This window comes from Syngnathus acus, chromosome 24 (assembly GCF_901709675.1).
Source record: "Syngnathus acus chromosome 24, fSynAcu1.2, whole genome shotgun sequence".
Lineage (NCBI taxonomy): Eukaryota > Metazoa > Chordata > Actinopteri > Syngnathiformes > Syngnathidae > Syngnathus > Syngnathus acus.
In genome coordinates this window covers 515,111-539,628 of record NC_051108.1, presented here as the reverse complement: position 1 = coordinate 539,628, position 24,518 = coordinate 515,111, and the positions used below count along the sequence as shown (strand labels likewise).

Sequence of the window (24,518 nt, the reverse complement as noted above, 5' to 3'; positions counted from 1 at the left end):
GCAAAGGTTTTGTTAGGGTTAAGACTGAAGTGAATGCCAAAATAAAAAATGCCGAAAAAGTCGAATCAAAGTTAGCAGACGTAATTCACGGTGATTGATGACAATGATCCGACAGGGAGTGACACACAGACGGGACTTCAATACAAGACAGGTAACAAGAGGCAGGTGAGACTAATCATGGGCACGCAGGAGGGGAGGGAGGGGCGAGCACACAGACACACGGACAGAAACCACGGAGATGATCGGGGACGAGCCGTGACAGTAACAAAAGTACTCGAGTAGAAGTAGTGCAGCAGTATTTTTGTCAACACACTTATCCCTACTGTGCTAGTTCATCGTTTGCCTACCTATTCCACAACTTACCAAATATTCCAAACTTTCAATTTTGAAATTCACCACAATTTCGCCAAATCTTCTTCATTTCTCAAGTCATTCAACATCATTCGGCAGCATTCCCCGAAGAAGTTATTCATAGTTTTCGCCTTCACACGCAATTTCTCCAGAAATGGCATTTTCTCCAGAAATGGCATTTTCTAGTATTATTTCAGTATTTCACCCTCCGTACTCGTACGAGATAAATATGTCGGAATTGATTAAATCCACACTTCAAAACTACCTGAGCATTAGACTGCATTGCTACATTGATTTGTCATTGCATTTAACCAGGAGTCACAATTCTAAATAAAATGGCCGTCACTTTCTTGCAGCCACATCTGTGCTTTGCAACGGAGCTATGCAAGGGAAACGCATCCGGCAGTTATTGCATCATCATTTTCATTGTGTCAGGCAGAGGTCAGTTTAAAAATAGCAGAGAAATTATAGACTAACATTCAGACTTACTTTAGCATCAAAAAGTAGCAGACTAAAAGAATTTGACCAGAAAAGTCTCTTTTCTTGGACTGGACACATGGTAACATACGAATCAACAAAGCATCACTGAGCTTTTAGTCAAGTGTAAGGCACCAATAGTGACTCCGAGGGGAGTTCATGTTGATTTTCGTGTACGTTTAATTCATGAATAAATAAGCGGGAGGGAGAGATGTCAGCAGTTGGACACGACATTCCCGTCACGCTAGCATGCCAACAAAAGCCAACGGCTCGGGTTCCCCTCCCCGTCAGTGACCTGGTAACCCTACCAGTTGGAAATGTAATGCCTACAGTTGCCAAAGGAGGGCGACAAAACGTTCTGCTGAGGGTTCTCCCCTCACTTCAACGTCCAAGTTCTTTGGCACACATGACTTTTGTACTGGGCGGCTGGCTGGGCGGTGCCATCTAGTGGGGGGACAACCGTAAAGCAAACCTCCAGTCACGTGTGGGTGTTTTTCATGCAGTGTTTTCAAACATTTCCCTGCTCGCTTATGCTTCCTGGCAGTCACCAGTTTCTCAAAAGGGCCCGTTGTCTTTCCTGGCTTGAGTCACGGAGGTGGCGCCAGAGTCTTGGCTTTTGAGCCTGGGCCTGGGCGAGGACGTGGGCGGCAGCGAGAGTCTCCTTCTGACGCAGAGCAGTCGGAGGACCTCGGCCACCTGCGCCTCCAGCGCCACCAGCCGGCCGCCCAGCGCCCGGATGTCGCCCTTCAGCTCCACCTTGGCCTCGTACAGCGCGGCCTGCAGGAGATCCCGCTCGCAGCCGCCGCCGCCGCCGGGCCCGAAAGGGTTCCGCTCCATGGGGCTGCGTTCCATGGGGCTGCGCTCGAAGGAGCTCCTGGAGTCTCCGACTCGGTCGATGCGCAGGTCGCTCTTGGTGAGGCCGCTGTCGCACGAGTCGGTTTTGCGGAGGGCGCTGGCTTCCTCTGTGCCGGCGGCGGCGGCAGCGGAAGCAGCGCCGCCCGCCTCCTCTCCGTCCCGTTTGTCCTTTTGGCTCCGGTTCTCTTTGGCTGCTATTTCCTCCGACGACTGAGATCCTTCAGTCCGAGCCTCCGCCTTCTTCTCTGTGGGCTTCTCCTGCTCTGGAGCAGGCGCAGTTGAGGTGGCGTTTTTAAACTTTGCCCACCCACGAGCGCCTCCTCTGCGGCCCCCCGTCCCCTCTCTGTTGGCCCCCTGGCTCTGCGGCTTCTCCGCGCAAGGTGGAGAGCTCGCGGCATCGGCGGCGCAGTTTTGCTCCGACTTGTCGGCTTGGCCTTGAGCTGCGTTGGCACTTGGCGGCTCCTCCGGCACGCACTTGCCATCGGGGTACGGCGACGCTTCTTCCGCCGGCTGACCGTCCCTCTGCTGCCGGAACCTCTGGAAGAGCTTCCGGACCGGGTGGTCGTCGGGAATGGAGAGCGCCACCTCATTCCTCTGGCGCTCCTGCTCCCGCTTCACATCGGCGATCTTCCGAAAGATCACCTGCAAATAGGCGAGCGCGTGAGACTTCACAGCTGCAAGTCTTAAGTGCACTGAGTCAGCAGCAATTTGCGCATGCTCGCTCTTGACATCATTTCGCTAATGCCTTTTCCACCAGCGCAGCACTTTTCAACCCCGATTGTCCAATTTTGTTGTTGTTCAAAAACATTAACGGTCGGCCAAGCAAAGCATTGCGTTGAAATATTAAAAAGCGGCAAGTAGCGAGCCCCGGAGGAGGTTCCCAATGGAAGTGTGCTGCCGTGATCGAGGAAGGCACATTGCACAAAAGTCAAACATCATTAATAATACTTCTAATGATCGTTATTATCAAACGATTGTCATCATTCATCTGGGTTACCCGTTTGCGCAGGTTGCAGGTGAGGATGAGGTTGCGCGAGAAGGAGTGGGCGAAGGCCGTGTAGAAGTCCAGCACCCGCATCAGCGCGTCCCGTCGGATCACGTGCAGGTCGCAGTAGGTCAGCGCGCGCACGTTGGCACACGCTCGCGCCATGCTGCTCTCTTTCCAGAAGACGTCGCCGAACACGTCGCCTTTACCTACGCCGCGAGCGTTTCCACAGCTGAAAGCATCCATCCACACATCCAGGCATTTCCATTCTCACCCAGTATGGCGATGACTTCCTCGTCCTGGATGACTTCGAGGGAGCCGGAGACCACGAAGCAGAGCGTGTCCACGCTCTCGCCGACGTGGAAGATGAGGTCGCCGGGTGCGCAGTGCGTGGTCTGGAACTCCACGGCCAACGAGCGCAGGCAGCCGTCGCTGGCCAGCCGGAAGGCCGGGTGGTCGTTGAACACCTGACGGTTGAGGTGCACGCAGATGTCCGCTCGCATGTCTTTGGGGCAGATGGACAACACCTGGAGACAAAGCCGAGAAGAAGCACAGGAGCGGCACGCACGCCCACCTAGCGCCGTCCCGAGCGCTACCTTATCCGTGTCGATGCCCTTGGACATGGCCCAGGTGGAGACGATGAAATCCATCACGCGCTCGCTGAGGCCTTTGGGGACCTGGTAGAGTTTGAGGAAGTCGCGCACGTTGTTCAGCATCTCGTGGTAGCGGTTGGTGTTGGTGTACATCTGCTGAAAGATGGTGGTCACGTTTCCGAAGATGGTGGCGTACAGCAGCGCTGAAAGGTACACGCGCACGTCACACGCTAGCTGCATAGAAGGATACGGGGCGGCAGAAACATTCGCACTTGAGCGGAGCCCAGCGCGCTGTCCCGGGTGCTGGCCCTCTAATGGGCCGGCCTCTCTAATGGGCCGGCCTCTCTAATGGGCCGCCTCCAACCAGTCGAGAGGAACGAGCCGAGGACGTGTAGCCGGCGAGATGGCCGCTCGCTCCTCCGCTGTTGGGCGCCGAGGCCTCGGGGCGCCACGCTCCCTTTTGCGCATAATCGCCACCGTATCCATTGCGGGACATTTATTGGCAGTAATTGCAGCCTCCTCACACAAGTGGGGAGGGGGGGGGTTGTCGTGATTTTGCGAGCTGGCCTCCGGCGTACTGGTGCCGTTGTTCTCGAGGGGAGGCGGCGGCAGTGGAGGGAGGGAGGGAGAGAGAGAGAGAGGGGGGCAAAGCTCCGAGCACCGCTGTCACTTTGCGTCGCCCTGGTTTAGTTTACATGATGATGCAAAGGTTGCCACAAAGACCCATTTGGATGAGCTTGACTAATACTCAGGCATTTGTTTCATGGAATTAGCCTCCGTTTAAGGGCCCAAACATCCAGTGTGCACAAACAAATCGATCCAAATCACAGTGGACCAATCACTCAATGAAATGACATTTAAGAGAAGAGAGAAAAAGAACCAATGATTGTCACACACACATCTGGGTGTGGTGAAATTTGTCTCTGCATTTAACCCATCCCCGAAGGGAGCAGTGAGCAGCAGCGGTGCCGCGCCTGGGAATCATTTGGTGATCTAACCCCCCAATTCCAACCCTTAATGCTTAATGCTGAGTGCCAAGCAGGGAGGCAATGGAATTCCATGCCATGTCAATTTCAACAGCGCCTTGTGCACAAAGTGGTAGCTCTCGCCGAAAGCTCCCCACAGAAGCCACACGTGTGCTCGACACGTCACTTTTCATCAGGGACGCTCACTCTCCTCCCTCGACCCCCCCCACCCCTCCTGGGCGCCGCTTCAATGGGAACACCAGCCCAACGCTGCCTGCTAGTTCTTACCCAACGCTGACATGGTGACATACGGCCAAATTAACATCAATCTTGGATTTGGTTTTCCTCCTAGCTGAGTGGAAGGAGTGAGCCGGCCGCGTACTTACATCCCACCATCATCATGGCCACGGAGAAGATCTTCTCGCCGTCGGTGGTGGGCGCGATGTTGCCAAAGCCGATGGTGGTGAGGCTGGTCATGGTGAAGTAGAGCGAGGAAATGTAGAGCGTGTCCTTGTTGGGGCCGCCCTCCCACTGGCCCGTGCCGCTGGCGTTGTAGCGGTACGGCGTCCCGATGCTCAAAGCCAGCTGGTAGAGCCAGCTGTCCGTCTTGATGCTGTTGGTGCTCTCGTCGATGACCTCGTAGTCGCCGATGCTGTACCAGATGCAGGCCAGCCAGTGGGCCACCAGGCCGAAGACGCACACCAGCAAGACCAGCACGGCCGCGCCGTACTCCAGGTAGTGGTCCAGCTTGCGCGCCACCCGCCCCAAACGCAGCAGGCGGATCACCTTCAGCGAGCTGAACAGGCTGCTCAGACCCTGCGAGGCGAGGCGAGGCGAGGAAGGTGGTGCAAGTCACAATCATTTGAAAATGTCATCGTCATTCATTGCAATCCGTTTCCCTCACCGGCAGCACCGAGTCCTCCGTCCTGGTGACGTTGCGGTGGAAGTTTGCCGAGTCGCGCGGATGACCCGAAGGCATGACAAAGTCCTTAGGAGAGAGACAAAGACGGAGCGGCAAAGGTTAGGAGGCGGCGGCGCCACCCGGGCCCGGCCCGGCACCCACCTCTTCGAAATGCTCAAAGGCGTTGATGATGTCGTAGGGCAGGCACGACAGCAGGTCGATGACGAACCAGGTCTTGACGTAGTTCATGCGGATGAGCCTGGCGTCCGATATCACCTCGCCGGCGGGGCCCACGAAGGTGGTGTGGAAGTTGAGCACAATGTCCACCAGGAAGATGACGTCCACCACGCTGTCCAGCACCAGCCACAGCAGGTTGTTCTGCCGGGTGCGGAAGGACACGTTGTAGGGCACCATGATGGCCGTGTAGAAGGTGAGGATGAGGATGACCCAGTCCCACGTGGTCTTGAAGGTGCAGTAGTGCAGGATGATGTGCGGCGGCGTTTTGGGGGCTTCCTGCTTGTACTGGGGGAGGATGTCCGAGCCCAGCTGGAGGGCCTTGCGGCGGCGGGGGAAACACGCACCAAAGTCCCATTGGTCAAGATACACATGCTTGCGCTGGGCTAGCTTAAGCTCTCTGCCGTGCGTCTTTGGGTGCGCACCTCTGCCAGTCTGGACGGCTTGTGGGCGACCTCCGTGTTGCTCAGCGGCGCCATCTGCTGGACCAGGTTGCGATTGTTGGTTAGCGCTCGCGTCAGCCTGGCGAACTTTGTCCATCCTGAACCAAAACAAAGCAATACGTTACAGATGTACAGTATGTCATGACTGTTCTTATGAAAATAAACCTTCCAAATGTATCAAAACTAATTCAATAACCCTAAAAAGACCAATGCATTCCATTTTTGCAGTCTATTTGCATTGGTCATGCGTGCGACTGTCCTCATGCGCTCCAACCGTTATTTTTGCTTGACGTATGTTATCGGGGGGAAAAAGAGAAGCGGTCTTCGTGGCACGCTAAAGGCCCGAGGACAACATGGCGCTCGGTGCGGCCGCCGCTGCTCGCTGACCCGCACAGGCGACACCTGGTTAGCTGGACGCAGTCTTGTCTGTCTGTCCGTCCGTCCGTCTGTCGCCTTGCACAACACGCCAGCCAGCCTTCCTTCATTTAATCCATCCAAACCTTTTTCCATGCATCCTTTGGTGCATCCATCCTTTCTTCTTCATCCATCCCTCCTTCCATGCACCCCTTCTCTCCCTCCCGCCTTCTGGTTGCATCATCACTTGACCTCGTAGCTGGGTGGTGGGAGCACCGGTTTCCATTTCCATTCTCGCTGGGGCCTTTAAGCTTTCTTTGCCACTTGAGCGTTAAATTGCAAGGCGCTAATATCCATTCATAATTCAGTGCGCCGTTTCAGCGTTTATTCAGTGGGCTGAATCTTTGCAATGAACGCACATATATACACGGCGGCGTCCCACCTCGCGTGGCTTCATCCTCGATGGGCTGCTTGAAGAGCGTAATGTCCCGGAAGGTGCAGAGGAAAAGCACCACCTTGTCGTTCTCATTGCGGATGGGCGCCACCTGCATGTAAAGCCAGATGGGCGTTCCTTGCGACACACACACACACACACACACACATGAAATGAGCAGAAGGTTCTGGTGTGTGTCATTATTAAAGCCCCCCCCCCCCCCCAGGCTTACTGTTTTTGGTGTAGAGCAGCACCTCGTAGAAGTTGGACTCGTAGCTGTCAAAGGTGCGTCGGATGTTGTCGATGGTCGTCTTGTCCGTCAAGTCGCCGTACATGAAGCTCAAAAGAGGAACGACACAAATTATTCTTATTCTTGAATTCCCAAAACAAGGATTCATTCAGCCTTTTATCCTCTCATCCATCCATCCATCCATCCATCCATCCATTCATCATCCAAGCACGTCAACCCTGATAGCTCGCCCAAGCCTCCCATTTCCCAGCTGCACTTGAAAATGTTACATTTGGCAACATGTACTTGCACGAGCTGCTCCTGTGCATGACCTCGGCTCTGTGGTAGCCGGACAGCTTGCAGAATCCGTCGTTGCTGTACACCACCGGCCACTCCACGATCTGCGCGTTTCCCAGCAAGAAGCTGGTTTCTGCCGCACAAAGCAACAACATTCAGATTGACACGCTATGTATGCAAAAAACAAAAAAAAAAAAAAAAAAAAGATTTCAAGCAGCAATAATAGTTGTTGATAAAATGTTTATGCTGCAGCCTCGGCCTTGATGAAAAATGCATGAGGCGCTGCAAAAGTTCTCAAGCTAGAAACGCTTCAGAAGTGAAACAGTCCTAATTACTTTGGACGTCTCGGGTGGGCACTTTAGGTTGGCGTGCAGTTGCTTGAAATACACCAAAAGAAGACCACTAATTCAAAAAATGTGTTTTGTTCTGTCTGCATCACAATAAACATCACTAACTAAGGAGGAGTCAACTTTTCATTGCAGCAGTTTTGTCAAAAACCGTGTCGGGGCTGAAAATACTGCACACTTAGAGTTCCTTGGAAATGCAACGCTTCTATTTTCAACCTCATTTTGGAGAGTTGCGTCGTTGCTGGGACGCTTGTGCTGCGAGGCCATTTTATTGCAAAGATATGTATCACTCAGCACTAATGCAGCCACTACTGAGAGATCAAATAGCAGTAAGTGCATTTAGGATGATGGCACAAGCCAACATACAGTAGAGGAGGCCTCTTCAACTAAGTGGATCATCCGTGCATGCATAATGAGGATGCACCTTGATGATGGATATGATTTACAGTCACCTCCAGTGCCCCAAACTCCTCATTTCCAATAGGAAAAACAATGGCTGTTTCTGAGCAAAAGTGCTTTTCTTACAACAACAACAAAATATATATATAAATATCATAACGAGTTATTTACTTTTCAGCTTCTTCTTAAGTCTTGGTGACGAGAATGTTCTTTTGAATGAAAAATCCAAACAAGTCCAACTCACCACTGGAGCGTCTGACAATATTCTCCAAAAAGGTGTTTTGCGGGGCCACCAGTCCTCTCTTGCCCCCGTGCATGGTGCAGGCTTCAGGGCGGAGACTTGGCACTGCTCGCCGCTGGCTGGCATCAAGCGCAACAAAGCTCAACACTCAAGTGGCAGAGAACTTAAGCAAGTTCGAGGAACGCTTGCAAGACGCTTCCGGATTAGGCCTTTCAAAATAAAGGTCACGGCGATCTTGTTTTGTCATTTCGGTCGTCTTGGGAGACATCAAGCGCAGTTTTTCCTTGACACTAAAAACGACTCCGCGAATGTTGCATCGCAGAACCGCGTGTGAGTGTTTAATAACAGGCCACTTGATGAGGGAAAATCCATGGTCAAATGTGAACTGAAACTGGGAAAACGAGCAGCACTTCCCTCAATTGCATTTGGTTCTTTCTTCATACAACTGCTTGAAGTTCACTCGTATACCTTTCTGGTGGCGTGAATGAGCTTGAAAATGTTTACAGTACTCACTCAAAAGCCATCCTTTCTTTTCCTTTGAACATGTTGCAATACTTACTTAATTGTATTCTTGTGTTCAGACAAGGTGTGTGTAGTGCAGGTGTTAGCTTTAAAAAACTTTCGGGAGCAACTTCCGTCAATACTTGTTGATCCCGCTAGAGGGTGCTCGCAGGCAAACATTGGATGTGGCGGGGAATGAGTAAGAATCGAAGAAGAGCTCCGAAACAATGAACCGACGACGAAGAGACCGCCTGCTGCCTCGGACGGAAACGGAATAGGCCGAATCCCGACTTGACGCAGTTAACGGCAACCTTCGTGAACCGGCCGGGCCACGCTCTGTGATGTAATACGCTCGAACGGACTTTGACTGCTGCGCTGCCAAATCTCCCGCATCGGTCGGTGTACTACGACAGCTCGGCATTTGCTCATGCTGGCAGTGAGCTGGCAGTGAGGGCTTCATAAACCGCTGACCCGTTGTTGTTGTTTTCATTTTTGCTTTCTTCTTCTCGTTAACGGTCACCATGAACTCGCGCAAGTAAGTGCGACTAGACGTAGTTGGACATCATGGCGATGGACGTCGGAAAGACATTTGTGGAGACGTGTCATTATCTCCAGGACCCGCGCCTGGTGGCGAGCTTCCAGCGCCTTTGCGGGGTCCGGGGGACGTTTCCGGAGAATGCGAGTGAGCCCCGGAACTGCAGCGACGACAACGACCGCCCCGAGCTCCGAAAGAGGAGCCCTGGGGACGATGTTGGCAACGGGGCGGCGTCCGCGGTGCACGCCAACGGGAAGCCGAGCGAGCCCAGGCCCGAGGACGAAGACACTTCCGCCCGGGCCAAGCCCCTCCGCAGGAACTCGCTGACCGGCGACGTGGGCCAGGAGTTCCTGATCCACAACAAGTTGCTCTTCTATCTGTTCACCTTCGGCACGGAGCTGGGCAACGAGATGTTCTTCATCGTCTTCTTCCCGTTCCTCTTCTGGAACGTGGACGCCCTGGTCAGCCGCCGGCTCATCGTGGTGTGGGCCTGGAACTTGATGGTGGGCCAGTCCACTAAGGACATGGTGCGCTGGTCCCGGCCGGCCTCACCTCCCGTGGTCAAGGTGGAGGTCTTCTACAACTCCGAGTACAGCATGCCATCAACACACGCCATGACGGGCACCGCCATCCCCTTCTGCCTCTTCATGCTCACCTATGAACGCTGGCAGGTACGGCACGCACGCACGCACTTAAAACAGTACAACGGCAAATCTTTAGATATTTATTTTAGAATAGAATAGATCTTTAGTCATTGTCACACATGTACAATGTTGTTTGTTGTTCTCTATTGATTTTCTTAGGACAGCAACACAAAGGAGTAAAAGATAAGATTCAAGTCCTGTTAGAAGAATTGATGTTTTAGTTCTTATGTGGATTTGTGCACCTATGTGTGTTTTGTTGAGCGAGGAAGAGATAAGAATTTCAGGAGGTCATTGTTGAACACAGCACTGCCGCTTCCTGTTAAACTCGCCCAGCACATTCCGATCAGGATCTTAACAGTTTGTTCGTCAACGTGCAAAGTCGCCAAAACCTTGTGGAGGCATGAGATGAGACGCGGCTCGTCTCGGCGCCGTGACTTAATGTGTGCCGTTTGCTTTGTATGGCAGTACCCATTCCTGCTTGGGTTGTCCGTGGCGCTGTGCTGGAGCCTGCTGGTGTGTGTGAGCAGAGTCTACATGGGCATGCATTCGGTTCTGGTAAGTGTCCACGCTCGAGGAGCGCAAGGGAAAATGGAAAACGGGACCGTTTGTAGGCCGAGCGCACGTCAATCATTTTCAGTCATCATAAGCGACAAGATGGCCGCAGTGGGTGAAGTGCAAAGGCAGGCTTTTCTGGCTCTTGGTCATCACAAATTTCAAATCTGCTAACGGGATGTAGCGGTAAGATGCTTTGTAGGGCCATTTGATTGCCGTTTATTTATCACAAACGTCTGTTTTTTTTTTTTGTTTTTTTTTTATCAGTCGGCCGCGCCCGCCGATTGCACTGACCATAGTGCGGGAGGGACAAAGAGCGTTGTCGGTTATGGATGGCAACAGATATCCAGTGGTGTTATTTGCGTTGGCAGGAAGTGATCACCGGCTTCCTGTACAGCCTGCTGGTCCTGGTCTTCTTCCAGCAAACGCTGGACACGATCGACCACTTCTACATGACGCACGCCTACGCGCCGCTGCTCATCGTGGTGTCGCACGTGAGCCTGGGCCTGCTGGCCTTCTCGCTAGACTCCTGGAGCACCTCGCGCGGCGACACGGCCCAGGCGCTGGGAACAGGGGCCGGCGCCGCTCTGGCCACCCACGCCAACTACCAGCTGGGCCTGATGACCGACCCGCCGGCTTCGGCGCTGCCGCTGGCCCTGCCCCCGCTGGGCGCCGGCTTGGCGGCCCGCGCCCTGCTGCGCTTGGCCCTCGGGGTGGCCGTCATCCTGGTCACCCGGATGCTCATGAAGGCGGCCGCCATCCCGCTCCTCTGCCGGCTGGCCGGGCTCCCCGCCGGCGACGTGAGGCGCGCCCGGCAGCGCATGGCGGTGGAGCTGCCGTACCGCTACATAGTCTACAGCGTGGTGGGCTTCACCTGCTTCTGCGTGGTGCCGCTGCTCTTCAGGCTCGTGGGCCTGGCCTAAGAACCGGCCGGTCTACAGGGTGAATGCTACCTAGGCCGTACTGCTGCAACGCCAGGGAGGAAAAAAAAGTCGGTATCGTGAGAATGGTTTTGTTGTTCTGTTCCATTTGGATCTGCTTTGATTCTAAGCGCTGACTCTTCATGATGTTAAAATACAAACCTCATCGCCTTGAAATTGATCACACTGTGATGTCTTTTTCTGGTGTGGCAGCAATACGCTTCTGCCTCCAAATCTGGTGATGTTTTACATTCCTGGAAAGCATTTTAGTTTCATCCTGATATGAATCCCCAAAGCCCCACCACGTGCCTGGCCTTTTGGGAGGATTTTCTCGGCAAGACTTAAAAAAGACAGCACCCCGCCCCCCGCCTCTGAAAATGTAGCCGCCGATTGAGACACTCCAGCGGACGTTCCAAAGGGAAGAGAAACAAAAATGTGTTTTTAGGGTGTTGTGCAGGTTTTTATCGCTGACGCAAACAAAAGCGCTCCGTTTGTCCCGCACCAAAGTGTGTCACTGGGCTGCGTTTGTGCCCAAACAAATCAGGAAATGTAAAATGGTGAAAAGCAGTCTGACGCCAGCACAAAACACTTGTCAGTTTTTGCACATGTTTTTAAGCATGTCGGTGGAATACAATATTTGGCAACTTTGAATCTTTGACTTCACGACACAGGGTCTTCAAATCATGTCGATGATGTTGATGCTGCTGCTGCTGCTGTAAATACACTACTGGAAATACTTTTTTAAAAAATCCAGCGTTTTCTTCTGCTAGAAATGGCTTAAAAATAAAAAGTTTAGGCTCACAAACGCTCGACAGCACACTGGAGAGGAAAGATTTGGTGTCTTGAAAACATAAATAGCCGCTGGCAACTCCCCATGCCATCACATGATGACTTTGTTTCATTTCATCTTTGTTTCTCATTGATTGTGCTACGGTGTTATTTTTGTTTGTTTGTTTTTTGGGATCACCATCATTTTGATTCAGAGAATAAACCAAATGATGAATCATGTTTGTAGAAACGCATTTCAAATATTTGAAGTATTTGATTGTTTAATGGTCTGCATAATCGTTATGATGTCACCACTATTATTATTCCTACTTTTTGTATCTCGGGCGTGAGTAATGTTTGATGTAAACTTGAGTGCTTTAAGACGGCACATTAAAAAAATGAATTACAATATAAAAGACAGTATTTTTGATGTAATGTACTCTCTTGAATAAGACTGTGTTAAAAGAAATATTACCAGGATGTTTAAAAGTTCTTGCACTAAAGTGTATTAAAATCTTTACCTCCTTATCTTTTCTTTGGCTGGCTGCATTTATAATTGAAATCGGTACTCAGTGGGAAGGGTTTGGGCCAGTGGTCCCCAACCTTTTTGGCGCCACGGACTGGTTACGTGTCAGAAATATTTTCGCGGACCGGCCTTTATATAAATAAATAATACATTTATATCAATAAATTATACCTTTATAATAAATACAATGAAATAGAATGATACGACTGGCATAAAAACAAATATAAACCACATCAAAATAAAACTCACCATTACGTTGAATTAGTGGGAGCACTGAGGTTGTTTCTCAGAAACGAGCCGGCCGGTCGGTCGGTCCCATCTAGGCGTAATCGGAGACAATGACACCCCAAGTGCTTAAGGTTTGTCTTTGAATGCAGGATGCTTGATCTCCATGTGCCGAAGCATTGCCTCGTTTGCTACATATTATGCAGAGTGGCGCGTCAGAGTCACCTGTGGCGATAAATCCTTATTGAAGTAGGAATCCAGAAATTAAATGCAGCTTTCCTTTTCTTAGAAGTCGTAGCTTCTTCTTCTTCCGTCTCCTCGTTGTTTTTTCCCCCCCTTTCCAAACATTCCTGTTTCTTGCTCATTTTTGCTAGCTTCGCGGGCTCGACGAGCCACAGATGCACCGACGGATGTAATTAGGAGAGAATCACCTGCTTTAAAAAAATATTTTTCAAAATAAATGTTTACTCATTTTTGCTAGCTTTGCGGGCTCGACTGGGGAAACATGTCACGTGACCTCGACGAGCATCTTGACCTGAATTAATTGTCAAGATATATAATATATATATATATATAATTTTTTTTTTCTTCTTCTGTGCGGCTTGGCGGCCCGGTACCAAGTGACCCAACCCCCTGTCCGCGGACCGGGGGTTGGGGACCCTTTATTTTGACTCAAACTTTGTCTTTTATTTTCCGAAAACCACTTCCTGTTGAAGACGGAAGTGCAGACTTTGCATTCGATTACACTTCCTGTTTAAGGCGGAAATGCAGACTTTGCTGTCGCTGCCAAACTTGACGGCTAACCCAATCAGTCACCGTGTTCGTTCAGTAGGAGGAGGAATGCTTAGAAAACGTTTGCTTCTATTTTTAGATAGTAACTGTAGATTTAAAAGAGCTTTTCGGAAGCTCACGTAGCTAGTTAATTTGGCTAATTGTGACATCTGACCTCTCACTCACTCTCCGGCGCAAATGCCTCGCTTCGTGAAGTCAAATGACAGAGGAAGCACACGAAGGTAATTGTTGTCAAAAGTCAATTTTACAACAACACTTTGATTGTGTAACCACGACTTGTGTCTGGTTTCTCTCTTTGACTGTGCAGTAAACCAAAGTTGAACTGGAGCTTCGTGCAGAGGTTCTGGAGCATCCTGAAGGTTCTGTTTCCGTCATGGAGCAGCCCAAGTGTCCTCATGTTTGCCACACTACTCGCAGTGACTTTGGCAGGTATTAGGAAGCTCAGCTCACACACACACACACACACACACACACACACACACACATACTAACTAAACAACACGACACTGCAGCTTGCAACGCAGGAAATGCGTGACGTCACACATCGTGAACAATCATGTGATTGAATGATTTTTTGGGGGGCGATCATATTCTCCCCAGCTAGAGGTAACGGAACTCGCAACCTTTGAGAAAGTCGTTACAGATTGTGAGGATTGTGTTGTAATCGTTACGAAATGAAGTCAATCGGGGGAAACAAAATCACAAGATGCAGCTTGAAAGCAGAAGAGGAATCGTGTCGCAATTTTATGAATTCAACTCAAGGCTTTTAACCTTTGACTTTCTTTTACGAGCTCGTAACCAAGCGCTAAGGCGTCATTTTCCCATCCTCAAACCAGAGCAGCTGATCATTTACCAAGTGGGCATCCTTCCCAGCCGCTTCTACAACGTGCTGGCCGACAAGGACAACAAGAGCTTCAAGAGCCTGCTGCTCACCGCCATGCTGTTCATTGTGCTCAACTCCACCGTGAGTCTGAGTCTTGAAGATGGATGGAGGGAGGGAGGGAGGGCGGCAAAGTACAAAGTGATGAATTAGCTTGCTCTGGGCAGTTGAAAAGTCTGGAGCAGTACATCGGCAACCTGATGTACGTGAGCTGGAGGAAGATGCTGACGGAGAGCCTGCACGCCGCCTACTTCCGGGGACGCGTCTACTACACGCTCAACGTGCTCCGGGAGGACGTGGACAACCCGTAAGCGTTCCCTTTCCACGCGCCGTCTTTGCCGAGCTGAAGCTCCTTTGACCGCCGGCAGTGACCAGCGGCTCAGTCAGGACGCCGAGAGGCTGTGCAAGCAGATGAGCACCATGGCCGCTCGGCTCGTCGCCTCGCCCTTCACCTTGGCTTACTACGCCTACCGCTGCTTCGAGAGGTATGGCAAAGTCGATATTAATCGCACTTGGCCAAAAACTGAACAAGCCCAAAGAGCTTTTGTGACTAGTCCAAGGTGCGGCCACAAACGGGGAATCGCTATCAAACTGATTCATCCTTTGACTTTCAGCACGGGCTGGCTGGGCCCGCTCAGCATCTTCGCCTACTTTGTGGTGGGCTCGGTGACCAACAAAATCCTGATGGGGCCCATTGTGTCCACACTGTTCGAGCAGGAGAAACTGGAGGGCGATTTCAGGTACCCGGCGTCCTCAGGAATGGCGGCTCGATGCCCGTGTTTTGTCCGACGGGATGCATCTGTTCCATCTTGGCGTTGGGCCTTTTAGGAAATGGCAGCGGAAAGGGACGCGCGTTCATGAAGGGCAGCTCGTCCATTTCCTCCAAAGAGCCTTGCCGCTCCGACAAACAAACCTAAAAAGAAATCCATCTGAACACAACATTCTAGCAAAATACATGATTGCTTTGTCTCTCCTCCTGGTCACAGATTCAAGCACATGCAGATCCGAGTCAATGCTGAGTCGGCGGCTTTTTACAGGTGAGCTACCCCGCACAGTGTACGGAGGCTAGCCTGCCTACTCCCTGAAAGATGTGATCTGCTGCAGGGCTGGTAAAGTGGAGCACATGAGGACCAACAGACGCCTGCAGACTTTGCTGCAAACTCAGCAAAGCCTCATCAACAAAGAGCTGTGGCTTTACAGTAAGCGCACGCTCTCGTGCACGTTGACACAGCCGACGTGAAGACGCCGCCATGTTTGTGTCCAGTTGGGGTGAACAGCTTCGACTACCTGGGCAGCTTCCTCAGCTACATCATCATCGCCATTCCCATTTTCGGCGGGCTGTACGATGGCCTGACGCCCGGCGAGCTCAGCGCGCTCATCAGCAGGGTGACGGACGGCGACTTCCTCTTTCTTTTTAGCTCTTGAGCCAAGACTTTGGTTTTGGAAGCTTCTTTGGGGAAAGAAAAAAAAAGTCAGGGCTTGTTGAGCAAAATGTTTCACAATAGAATGCTAAATAGCGGAAATAGTAACCCATCTCATCAATTTGGATGGCTTGAGTGATAAAAAAGTGACCGCTAGATGGCAGCACAACTTTATCTTGTTGTTGCTTGTGTGCAGAACGCCTTCGTGTGCATCTACCTGATCAACGGCTTCACACAGCTGATCGACCTGTCGAGCACGCTGTCCGACGTGGCCGGCTACACCCACAGGTAGTCCGCCACCCGTGCGTCCAAGTCGCCAAGAGGGTTGACGTGATTTGGCCTGTGTGACGGTCAGGATCGGCGAGCTGACGGAGGTGATGGACGACGTTCTGCGCCAGCAGTGCGACTACGACCCGGCTTCGGGGGAAAGCTACGACTTTGACAGGTAAAATATCAATCAAAAGGACTCTTGGTGAAGGTCCGTGCATCTTTTTTTTTTTTTCTTTCCACACAGTGACTTCAATGTGCACGGGGGGCCCGTGGACACGGCCTTCATTGTGGACCATCTGTCTTACACGTCTCCCTACTCGGAGCAGCTGCTGGTGGAGGACCTGAGCCTGAGCGTCAGCGAGGGGACGCACCTGCTGGTGGTGGGCAACACCGGCACGGGCAAGACCTCGCTCCTGAGGGTCCTCAACAGACTGTGGGAGGCCAAGAGCGGTGAGAGATGATATTGACTCATTGGTGATTCACACGGAGGGAGGCAGGCCCCTGAAGTTGTTGGTGTTCCTTGACAGGTTTTGTCCAAATGACCACATGCTTCGGGCCCAGAGGAACCCTGTTCCTGCCGCAAAGGCCTTACCTGACTGACGGCACGCTGCGTGAACAGGTGGCTCACCCCATTGGCTGGCGTTTGAAAATGGTAGAATGACAAACGTGCTCTCGTCTCCCAACAGGTCATCTACCCACTCAAGGACATTTACCCGCAATCAGGTAGCAAGGACACATCGGCGCCGTCCATCAACTCAGTACTTTAGCTGCCCGCCCACTGCAGGTACGGTATAATTTTTTTCTTTCCTCCGACCAGGGTCTGTAGATGATGACAGAATAATGAAGTTTCTCAAGATGGCGGGGGTGGTGAGATTTGCAACATACAGAAGAACTAAAGTTCTAAAAGCGCCATCTGATTTGGACTTATTTTGTGTTTGTTTTCAATCCTGTTTCATTCCAGTCCAGTCTGGTGAAGCGGACCGGCGGCCTGGATGAAGTGGTGGACTGGAACTGGTACGAGTCCCTCCTTGATTTTTCTGCTTGCGCATCAGCCTTTCCAAACGGATTTTAATAATAATAAATTATATTTATAACGCAATTTATATTCGGAGGAATCTCAAAGTGCTAGGTTTGACTCCAAACCTCAAAAGATGGCTCTGGCAAACCTGGTTGCAGGTACGACGTTCTGTCCCCGGGCGAGATGCAGCGCCTTTGTTTTGCACGACTCTTCTACCTGCAGCCCAAATACGCAGGTAGGTCAGGTCCAAGTGCTGAGGAAAAGCAAGGCCTTTCTCCGTTTCATGGCGCGCCGCCGTTGACAGTGTTGGACGAGGCCACCAGCGCCTTGACGGAGGAGGCGGAGTCTCAGCTCTATCGCACCTGCAAGCAGCTGGGTATGACGCTGGTCAGCGTGGGACACCGCACAAGCTTGGAGAAGGTCAGCTCTCCTTTCATTACCTCCGGCATATATTGATGCTTATGATTTATTGAGCTTTTTGAAAAGGATTTGAAATGTCCAATCGTTTTCATCTCAACAAGATGGCAAAAGCAGGAAAAAAGTTATGATTTTTTCTTTTTTTTTTTTAAATTATGCGTTTACAATTCTAGTTTATTCGTCTTTTAGTGGAAAGTTAAGGCTCAACCGCAAATGTATTGCGTGGCCGCTAGACGGCGACAGAGATCCGGTGGACATACTTGAGGTTTCAGTGGGAAGCTTGCTGTCCACGTCCTTGTTGGCAAATGAAACGGTTTCAAGTTCAGCCTTCTGTAGCCATCACAGTTAGTTTGTTTAGGACAGCTGGGTGTACCTAATGAAGCGGCCTTTTTTGTCTCCTCCTCCTCCTCCGCAGCACCACGACGTCCGGCTGAAACTGTGCGGAGGCGGCCACTGGGAGTTGAGCCAAATAAAAGGCAGGAGTCTCAGAGAGGACGTCATGTGACCCAAGCGCTTCCCGTCTTCCGCTGTGGACACGTTAAGAAGCGATACTCCATTCGGGGGGTTGTTCACGTCGCTTAGTTCGAGGACTCGGCCACAAAGGACGCTGAGACTCGAGTTGCTTTTTTATGGTGGCCATCTACTGATTCCATGAACAATTAAAACAAGTTACTAAAAATCGGAGTCCCTTTAAAAATGTCCACCTTGAGTCTTCATGGCTGCTCCTGCTGTTCTGCAAAGAGGTCACGATGACCTTGGATGATCTCCTGCACGGCAGTGGGATCGTCCAGTGTGCTGAGGTCGCCCAGGCCGCCCAGGTCTCGCTCCACCACCTTGCGCAGAACCCGACGCATGATTTTGCCCGAGCGGGTCTTTGGGAGGCGCTGGACAAACTGGGAGAAGAAGCCCAAATACGCACGTTAGCGCTCGAGTCCAGCCAGCGCAGGCCATTTGCAGACATTCCAACGGACCTGGATGTGATCAGGACAAGCGTACTTGGCGATCTTGTCGGAGACGGTGTTGTTGATCTGCGAGGCCAGGTCCGCTTCTTGGGCCTCCTGCTTGAGGACCACAAAAGCGTAGACGCCTGCAAAGGAGACGGACGGACGGACGGACGTCAGATGGGCACGGCCACCTCTGAAGCCTGCCCGGCCCGGCCCGGCTCACCTTGGCCTTTGATGGGATGCGAGCAGCCGATGACTGCCGACTCGGCCACGGCGGAGCATTGGTTCTGTGACGCACACCTTGGGAGTGAGAAGCTCGGGCCGGAAAGCCAAAACTAAGCCAAACCCCAAGCCTCGCCGAAAGACAACTCCTCCTACCCGAAACGTAATCTTATCCCCTAACTCCAAAGCGGCTTTACCACCACATCTTCGATCTCGGCCGTGCCGATCCTGTGCCCGCTGACGTTGATGACATCGTCCAGGCGCCCCGTGATCTGGTAGTAGCCCTCCTTGGAGCGATGGGCGCCGTCCCCAGTGAAGAAGTAGCCTGCAGGGGAGGGGAGGGGCCGCGTCACGTCAGAGACCACAACGGCACCCCGCCGAGCGAGCGCTCTTACCGGGGTAGGTCTTGAAGTAGGTGTCGATGAATCTCTGGTGGTCGTTGTGGATGCTGCGGGCCATGCCGGGCCAAGGCTGAGAGAGGCACAGCGCGCCCGAGGCATCGGTGGACGTCACCGCTCGGCCCTGGAGGCGGACAAACGCAACAGCGCTTTTCAATAGCCATGTGAAATGCAACAAATTCGGTCTGCTCTGCACTCCACATCAGAACAGCGTCTATTTGGAGTGTCTGCGTTGGCTAAAACTGCTGGCAACGGCTTGGACGGAGGGTCAGATGAGGATTATAAAATAGTCACCAGCTGTTTCACTTTTGATACTCGTCCCCCCCCCCCCCACCACACACACACACACACACACCTCGCCATCCATGAGCACCGGCTTAATGCCGAAGAAAGGTCTCATGGCCATCCCCGGGACAATCTCTGCGTGTGGCTCTGACGGCCTCGGGGCGATGCAGATGCCGCCTGTCTCTGAGGAAATCAAACAAAATAACAGGTAAGCTATTAAAAATGACAACTTTTTGTTCAAAAAAGACTCTGTATAGAAAGGCTTTTTTGGGGGTAAAAAAAATGACTATGTGTAGTAGGCTTTTTTTTTTTTTCTTTCACACAATAAAAGACCATGTATTGTAAGGCTTCTTAACAAAACCTAACCCCAACCAGGCTTTTGTAAAAATAAAAAAATGACAATGTTTATATACTATGGATTTGTTCCAGATAAGGAAGTCCCTTTTTTTGATAAAACAATGATCATACACATGTCGACTTTTTTTTTTCCCAAATCAAATGATCATACTCACAGCAGAGTATGATTAGCGGAAATAAGCAAGATTTGGGTCATGCAGAAGGGTGGTGAGAAGTATTTAGCAGCTTACCCGTTTGCCACCAGGTGTCCACCACGGGGCAGCGTCCCTCTCCCACCACGTGGTGGTACCACTCCCACGCCTCTGTGTTGATGGGCTCGCCCACTGCGCAGAGGACATTGTGCACATGCTGCCATTGACTCCAAACCACCCGAGCTGGACATCTATCCGTGCGTGCGTGCGTGCGCTCGCAGGAAATGAATGCAATAAACACACCGGTGCCAAATAAGCGCTTCCGTGGCCTTGAAGGAGAATTAGCACTCACTCCTCATCTAGTGGCCGGAAGCCAGACTTCAGTAAATCAGCGCCACCCGATGCCGCCAATTTGGAGTGCGGCATTTCGTCTAGGTTTCAAGCCACGACGGACAGCTTCTGCTTTCGACGCCCGAGTACGTTTGGCACCGAAGCGCATATGCGAGACGACGGGCAGAGGCGTTTGGGTCGTACCGGATCCGAGCGTCCTGAGACTGGAGCGCTCGTACTTGCGCACCCACTGGTCGCCGTACTTGAGCAGCAGGCGGATGGCGGTGGGGGCGCTGTAAAACTGGTTGATTTTCAATCTCTCCACCATCTCCCAGTACCTTCCTGCCAAAAAAATAGAAAGAGAACACTCAACAGGGTTTTGGAGCATGCGACACGCAACCCGACAGAGGTCGGATAGGCTCCTAATTTTAGCACTCGTTGCCGTCTGGCTGGAGCAGCGTCCGTCCGGGGTGGAGCGTACCTGGGTGGGGATAAAGGGGCGTGCTTTCAAAAAGCACGGTGGTGCCCCCGTTGGCCAGGGGTCCGTACACGGCGTAACTGTGTCCCGTGATCCAGCCGATGTCCGCCACGCAACCAAACACGTCTCCGTCGTGGTAGTCGAAGACGTACTGGAGCAAGACGTGCACGACATGAGATTTGAGATCATCGGTCCGGGTTCAGGGCCACAAATATTCGTTGTCAAGATGGCCTGAAGTAGCAGTGGGAAACTAAACTACGGGTGAGGCTTGATTGTAGGTCCACTCCATCCATCATCTGTTGTGTCAAGTGAGCGTTTCTTCCGATTGACTGACCTTGTGCGTGAGCGAGGCGTACAGCAGGTATCCGGCCTGCGTGTGGACCAGGCCTTTGGGCTTCCCGGTGCTGCCCGACGTGTAGAGCAGGAACAGGACGTCCTCGCTGTCCATGGCGGCCGGCTCGCAGACCACCTCCTCCGACATCATCTCCTGCGATACGGAGCCCGTTGGAGTGAGTCGTCGCTTGGTCTGACGCTTAAGGTGCTCTCACCTCCTCCATGGCCACGTCCTTGGACGTCATGGCGACCGGCGTCTCGGTCCTCCTGGCGACAAACACCTGGCGCACCGTCGGGCAGCTGCGCACCGCCTGGTCCACTGTGGCCTTCAGGGGGGTCACCTTGCCCCCTCTCACGCTCTCATTGACGGTGATCACCGTACTGGATTGGGCTGGAAGAAAAACAAATGAAGGTGAACTTCCTCACGTGTCCCATCTTCCGGAGACTTGTAGGATTGTCCTCGCGGTTGTTAAGTGGTGACGCCCTTTTGGAAAGCCTACTCGATACGTTTTATGAGCGACTCTCCACTCCTTTAGAATAGGAAGACGTTCTTGATGAGGCCGGGCGTCCTGCAGTAAATAAGCAGCTAGCATATGGTTCCCCATCAGATACATGGCCCAATAAAGATGAAAGATAAAGACAAGATCAACTGATAAAGTCAATAAAGATTGGCTGTTTTGAACGCTCGCCACGCGATAAGCATCTTTGGCCCGGATCGACCTCTGGACCCGAAGGAGGCCGAGCCGAGCCGAGCCGAGCCCTCATTCCTCTTATTTGCAACACACACACCGTCCCGCATGGTCGGCCGCATGGTAAATACACACTCGACTGACGCGGCGGTGCCATGCCAAGACTTTGTTAGGTTGACGAGTGTGCAGAGATCTTTGGCTTTTGTCTACACAAGTGTACAGACAGTCAGAGTTTGCACTTTTTTTACTCTTACCAGTTGGGAAAAATACTTTTATTTATTCTTCCACTTGAGGGCAAAGTAGAGTTACTTTTGCATTCCAATGTTGCTCTTTGCTCTACACCCACCGCTCGAGGAAAGTCGACTTCCGTCGGCCGTGGTCACAATAAATGATTATCTTATCGCGAGAAGAAAATGGTGAGCTATTAAGTCCACGAGGGGCTATTGAAATGTTCTGAAAAAAAACATTGGTGAAAAAAAGTGAAGAAAAAAAAAACTCCATCAATTCAGTCTAAATCACAGGTGTCAAAGTCAAGGCCCGGCCGGGGGCCAGATAGGACCCGCCACATCATTTGATGTGGCCCGCAAAGACAAATTGTGCATCAAATTCCTTTGTCATGACTAGAATTGCAAATTGTCTTCACTTTTAATATCTTTTTTTTTTCAATATTTGAGCAGTTTTTACTTGTCTGATTTGAAAATGAGTTGTTTTATAGCTTTGACTCTATATAATATGAGGTGCTCTTACATTGATTTGGGTTGGCAGTCATAATGGCCCTCCGAAAGAAGCGATGACTACAATGCGGCCTGCAGTTTGTAAATCTAGGGTTAGGGTTTCAAAGTAGGGTTTCATACTAGAGTTAGGGTTTCGAACTAGGGTTTAAAATTTTACAAATAAAGTGTCAGGCTTCGGAGTGTGGAAATGGAGCAGGGCGACCAAATGCAGCTTGGACCAGGGTCTATCGGAGCAAACTCAAAAAGACTCGGCAAACTGACATAACTCACTAACAAAACCTAACAACAAGACTGACCGAAAAAGACATCATGACATTAACACAACAATAACTAGACTGACTGACCAGGACGTGAGACAAGAAAACAACAGGACCCGACGACAACAACGATCCGACAGGGAGTGACGCACAGACAGGACTTAATATACAAGACAGGTAACAAGAGGCAGGTGAATCTGATCACACTGATCATGGGCACACAGGAGGGGTGGGGCGAGCACACAGACACACTGCCAAACTTTGGACATGATCACACAGGAGGGGAGGGGCGAGCACACAGACATGATCCACGGACATGAATGATCGGGGATGAGTCGTGACACAAAGCACACAGACAGACGGACAAAACAATGACAACATGGACGTGACCGGGGACGAGTCGTGACATAAAGATGTGTTACGTAAGGCATGCATCTTAAGCTCGCTTTGTGGTCCACTCTGAAGTGTCAATGATTTGGCATTGCAGCAACAGTCAAGTCAAATTGGTCAGAACGGGCGCTAACATGCTCACCATCTCGGATTCGCTCAGCGAGAGCCTCCGCGCTGAAGCCCGCAAACACCACGTTGTGCGCCGCCCCCACACGAGCGCAGGCCAGCATGGAGGCCACGGCCAGCGGGCACGGCGGCATGTAGATGGTGACGCAGTCGCCCTTCTTGACGCCGCGCCGCCTCAACAGGTTGCCCGCCTGGCAGGTCATCTCCAGGAGCTGCCTGGTAAACATGCACAAATTTGGGCTCCCTCCATTTTTGGGGGATGAGCAGAGCTAGACTTTTTCTTTTTTTTTTTTACTGAAGCTCTCCCAGTTGACGAGAGGTGGAAAGACAAGCGAGCTAACCGACCTGTAGGTCACCCTGACTTCTGATCCGGGTTCATCCCTCTCCCAGATGAGGGCCACCTTCTCCGGGCTGCTGCGTACATGGCGGTCCAGGCAATTCACTGCAGACAGTTCCAAACAGACAATTGGAGAGAGAAAAAAAACCTGTCGGAGTGGTCCTGGGTTGGAGTTGGCAAGGTGCCAGAAGTTGAGTATGCAACACTGACATGGAGCAGCAGCAGCAGCAAGCACTTATACAACCAAAGACAGCTCGAGCATTGCTGCACTTTTACACTCGAGCATTCGTTTTTTTCAACATTTTATAAGAAAAGCAAAAGAACATTTTGTTGTGAACTTCAATTGTTGAGCAAAAGGCGTGACATTTCCGAAAGTGCACGAGCGGCGGCGGTGCGTTCAATGTCAGCAAGTTTTGATTCCATGCAAAGTCAAGCTCCTCACCGGAGACGTTGAGTTGTCCTCCCTGGAACCAGCTGACTTTGCCCCGCTCCATGTCGTACTCGAGGACGCCGTGGAACGGGCTGATCCAGTCGAGCCGGCGGCGCGCCACAGCCGCCCAGAAGCTCTCCTTGTGAGCGACGGAGAACTCCTGGAGCCCCGCGCGGTCCCGCACGCCCTGGAAGCCCGCAGCCTCCGGCATGAACGCCGACGCTGCGTGACTCTTGCACCTCCGGCCAACTGTCAACGCGCAGGCCGCTTTGACGCATCGCTGGGAGAGCCACATTTTGTCTTGTGGGGAATAATGCAGAGAAAGAAGCGAGCCGTGCTGAAACGGGACAGCCAATCCGCGCGCGCGGAGCCAACTTGGCTTTAGTTCCCCGAAACAAGCGGCTCCATTCCAGGAGAGGAGAGGGTAGGGCAGGGCAGGGAGGGCTGGACTTGCTTTGCGTGGATGGGCGGCGCAAGTGCAACCAGAGCAATGCGCCCACTTTC

The 24,518-nt window shown here is 51.8% G+C and overlaps 4 protein-coding genes across 7 annotated transcripts; 2 read left to right on the top strand and 2 right to left on the bottom strand.

Moving 5' to 3' along the window:
* Window positions 1-534: 534 nt before the first annotated feature.
* On the bottom strand, window positions 535-8,811 carry LOC119118299 (potassium voltage-gated channel subfamily H member 5-like). Of its 3 annotated transcripts, XM_037245205.1 has the most exons (13): window positions 8,664-8,811; window positions 8,108-8,223; window positions 7,127-7,250; window positions 6,824-6,930; window positions 6,601-6,729; window positions 5,787-5,902; window positions 5,290-5,682; window positions 5,131-5,214; window positions 4,613-5,042; window positions 3,265-3,464; window positions 2,943-3,195; window positions 2,681-2,877; window positions 535-2,325 (listed from the first exon to the last, which is right to left on the bottom strand). In XM_037245205.1, exons 1-13 carry the CDS (start codon window positions 8,783-8,785, stop codon window positions 1,384-1,386), a joined length of 3,213 nt encoding a protein of 1,070 aa, XP_037101100.1. In that variant the 5' UTR covers window positions 8,786-8,811; the 3' UTR covers window positions 535-1,383. The 3 variants fall into 3 exon arrangements, with proteins under 3 accessions (XP_037101100.1, XP_037101103.1, XP_037101101.1); XM_037245208.1 differs by lacking the exon at window positions 8,108-8,223 and having other exon boundaries at window positions 8,664-8,749; XM_037245206.1 differs by having other exon boundaries at window positions 8,108-8,716.
* A 33-nt stretch (window positions 8,812-8,844) lies between these two features.
* Window positions 8,845-12,552, top strand: LOC119118305 (sphingosine-1-phosphate phosphatase 1-like). Its single transcript, XM_037245217.1, has 3 exons — window positions 8,845-9,811; window positions 10,250-10,339; window positions 10,708-12,552. The coding sequence occupies exons 1-3, from the start codon at window positions 9,170-9,172 to the stop codon at window positions 11,257-11,259; spliced, it is 1,284 nt and encodes a 427-aa protein (XP_037101112.1). The 5' UTR covers window positions 8,845-9,169; the 3' UTR covers window positions 11,260-12,552.
* Window positions 12,553-13,534: 982 nt separating this feature from the next.
* Window positions 13,535-18,250, top strand: abcd4 (ATP-binding cassette, sub-family D (ALD), member 4). Of its 2 annotated transcripts, XM_037245215.1 has the most exons (19): window positions 13,535-13,788; window positions 13,875-13,996; window positions 14,404-14,531; window positions 14,615-14,754; window positions 14,816-14,932; window positions 15,062-15,187; window positions 15,434-15,484; window positions 15,552-15,646; window positions 15,712-15,833; window positions 16,065-16,156; window positions 16,224-16,313; window positions 16,383-16,588; window positions 16,666-16,757; window positions 16,825-16,861; window positions 16,956-17,005; window positions 17,100-17,152; window positions 17,315-17,391; window positions 17,461-17,576; window positions 17,989-18,250. In XM_037245215.1, exons 1-19 carry the CDS (start codon window positions 13,745-13,747, stop codon window positions 18,076-18,078), a joined length of 1,848 nt encoding a protein of 615 aa, XP_037101110.1. In that variant the 5' UTR covers window positions 13,535-13,744; the 3' UTR covers window positions 18,079-18,250. The 2 variants fall into 2 exon arrangements, with proteins under 2 accessions (XP_037101110.1, XP_037101111.1); XM_037245216.1 differs by lacking the exons at window positions 13,535-13,788; window positions 13,875-13,996; window positions 14,404-14,531; window positions 14,615-14,754; window positions 14,816-14,932 and having other exon boundaries at window positions 15,536-15,646.
* acss1 (acyl-CoA synthetase short chain family member 1) lies at window positions 18,191-24,470 on the bottom strand. The gene is made up of 14 exons (XM_037245214.1): window positions 24,027-24,470; window positions 23,593-23,689; window positions 23,264-23,463; window positions 21,267-21,442; window positions 21,053-21,205; window positions 20,722-20,869; window positions 20,445-20,582; window positions 20,010-20,102; window positions 19,493-19,605; window positions 19,135-19,261; window positions 18,937-19,064; window positions 18,741-18,804; window positions 18,545-18,660; window positions 18,191-18,466 (listed from the first exon to the last, which is right to left on the bottom strand). The coding sequence occupies exons 1-14, from the start codon at window positions 24,307-24,309 to the stop codon at window positions 18,287-18,289; spliced, it is 2,016 nt and encodes a 671-aa protein (XP_037101109.1). The 5' UTR covers window positions 24,310-24,470; the 3' UTR covers window positions 18,191-18,286.
* Between the last annotated feature and the right edge of the window lie 48 nt (window positions 24,471-24,518).

Bases quoted from the DNA above. Each gene is read 5' to 3' on its own strand.
- LOC119118299 (XM_037245205.1), bottom strand. From the start codon at position 8,785: ATGTTTGCCTGCGAGCACCCTCTAGCGGGATCAACAAGTATTGACGGA. The intron at 8,224-8,663 runs GTAAGTATTGCA...GCTTGATGCCAG, and splicing joins GAACACAAGAATACAATTAA to CCAGCGGCGAGCAGTGCCAA. The intron at 5,683-5,786 runs GTGCGCACCCAA...CGCCGCCGCAAG, and splicing joins AGCCGTCCAGACTGGCAGAG to GCCCTCCAGCTGGGCTCGGA.
- LOC119118305 (XM_037245217.1), top strand. From the start codon at position 9,170: ATGGCGATGGACGTCGGAAAGACATTTGTGGAGACGTGTCATTATCTC. The intron at 9,812-10,249 runs GTACGGCACGCA...TTTGTATGGCAG, and splicing joins TCACCTATGAACGCTGGCAG to TACCCATTCCTGCTTGGGTT. The intron at 10,340-10,707 runs GTAAGTGTCCAC...TTGCGTTGGCAG, and splicing joins TGGGCATGCATTCGGTTCTG to GAAGTGATCACCGGCTTCCT.
- abcd4 (XM_037245215.1), top strand. From the start codon at position 13,745: ATGCCTCGCTTCGTGAAGTCAAATGACAGAGGAAGCACACGAAG. The intron at 14,755-14,815 runs GTAAGCGTTCCC...GACCGCCGGCAG, and splicing joins CGGGAGGACGTGGACAACCC to TGACCAGCGGCTCAGTCAGG. The intron at 17,006-17,099 runs GTGAGATTTGCA...GTTTCATTCCAG, and splicing joins TTCTCAAGATGGCGGGGGTG to TCCAGTCTGGTGAAGCGGAC.
- acss1 (XM_037245214.1), bottom strand. From the start codon at position 24,309: ATGTGGCTCTCCCAGCGATGCGTCAAAGCGGCCTGCGCGTTGACAGTT. The intron at 19,262-19,492 runs GTGTGTGTGTGT...GTCCGCCTCCAG, and splicing joins CGGTGCTCATGGATGGCGAG to GGCCGAGCGGTGACGTCCAC. The intron at 19,065-19,134 runs GTAAGAGCGCTC...CCTCCCCTGCAG, and splicing joins CTACTTCAAGACCTACCCCG to GCTACTTCTTCACTGGGGAC.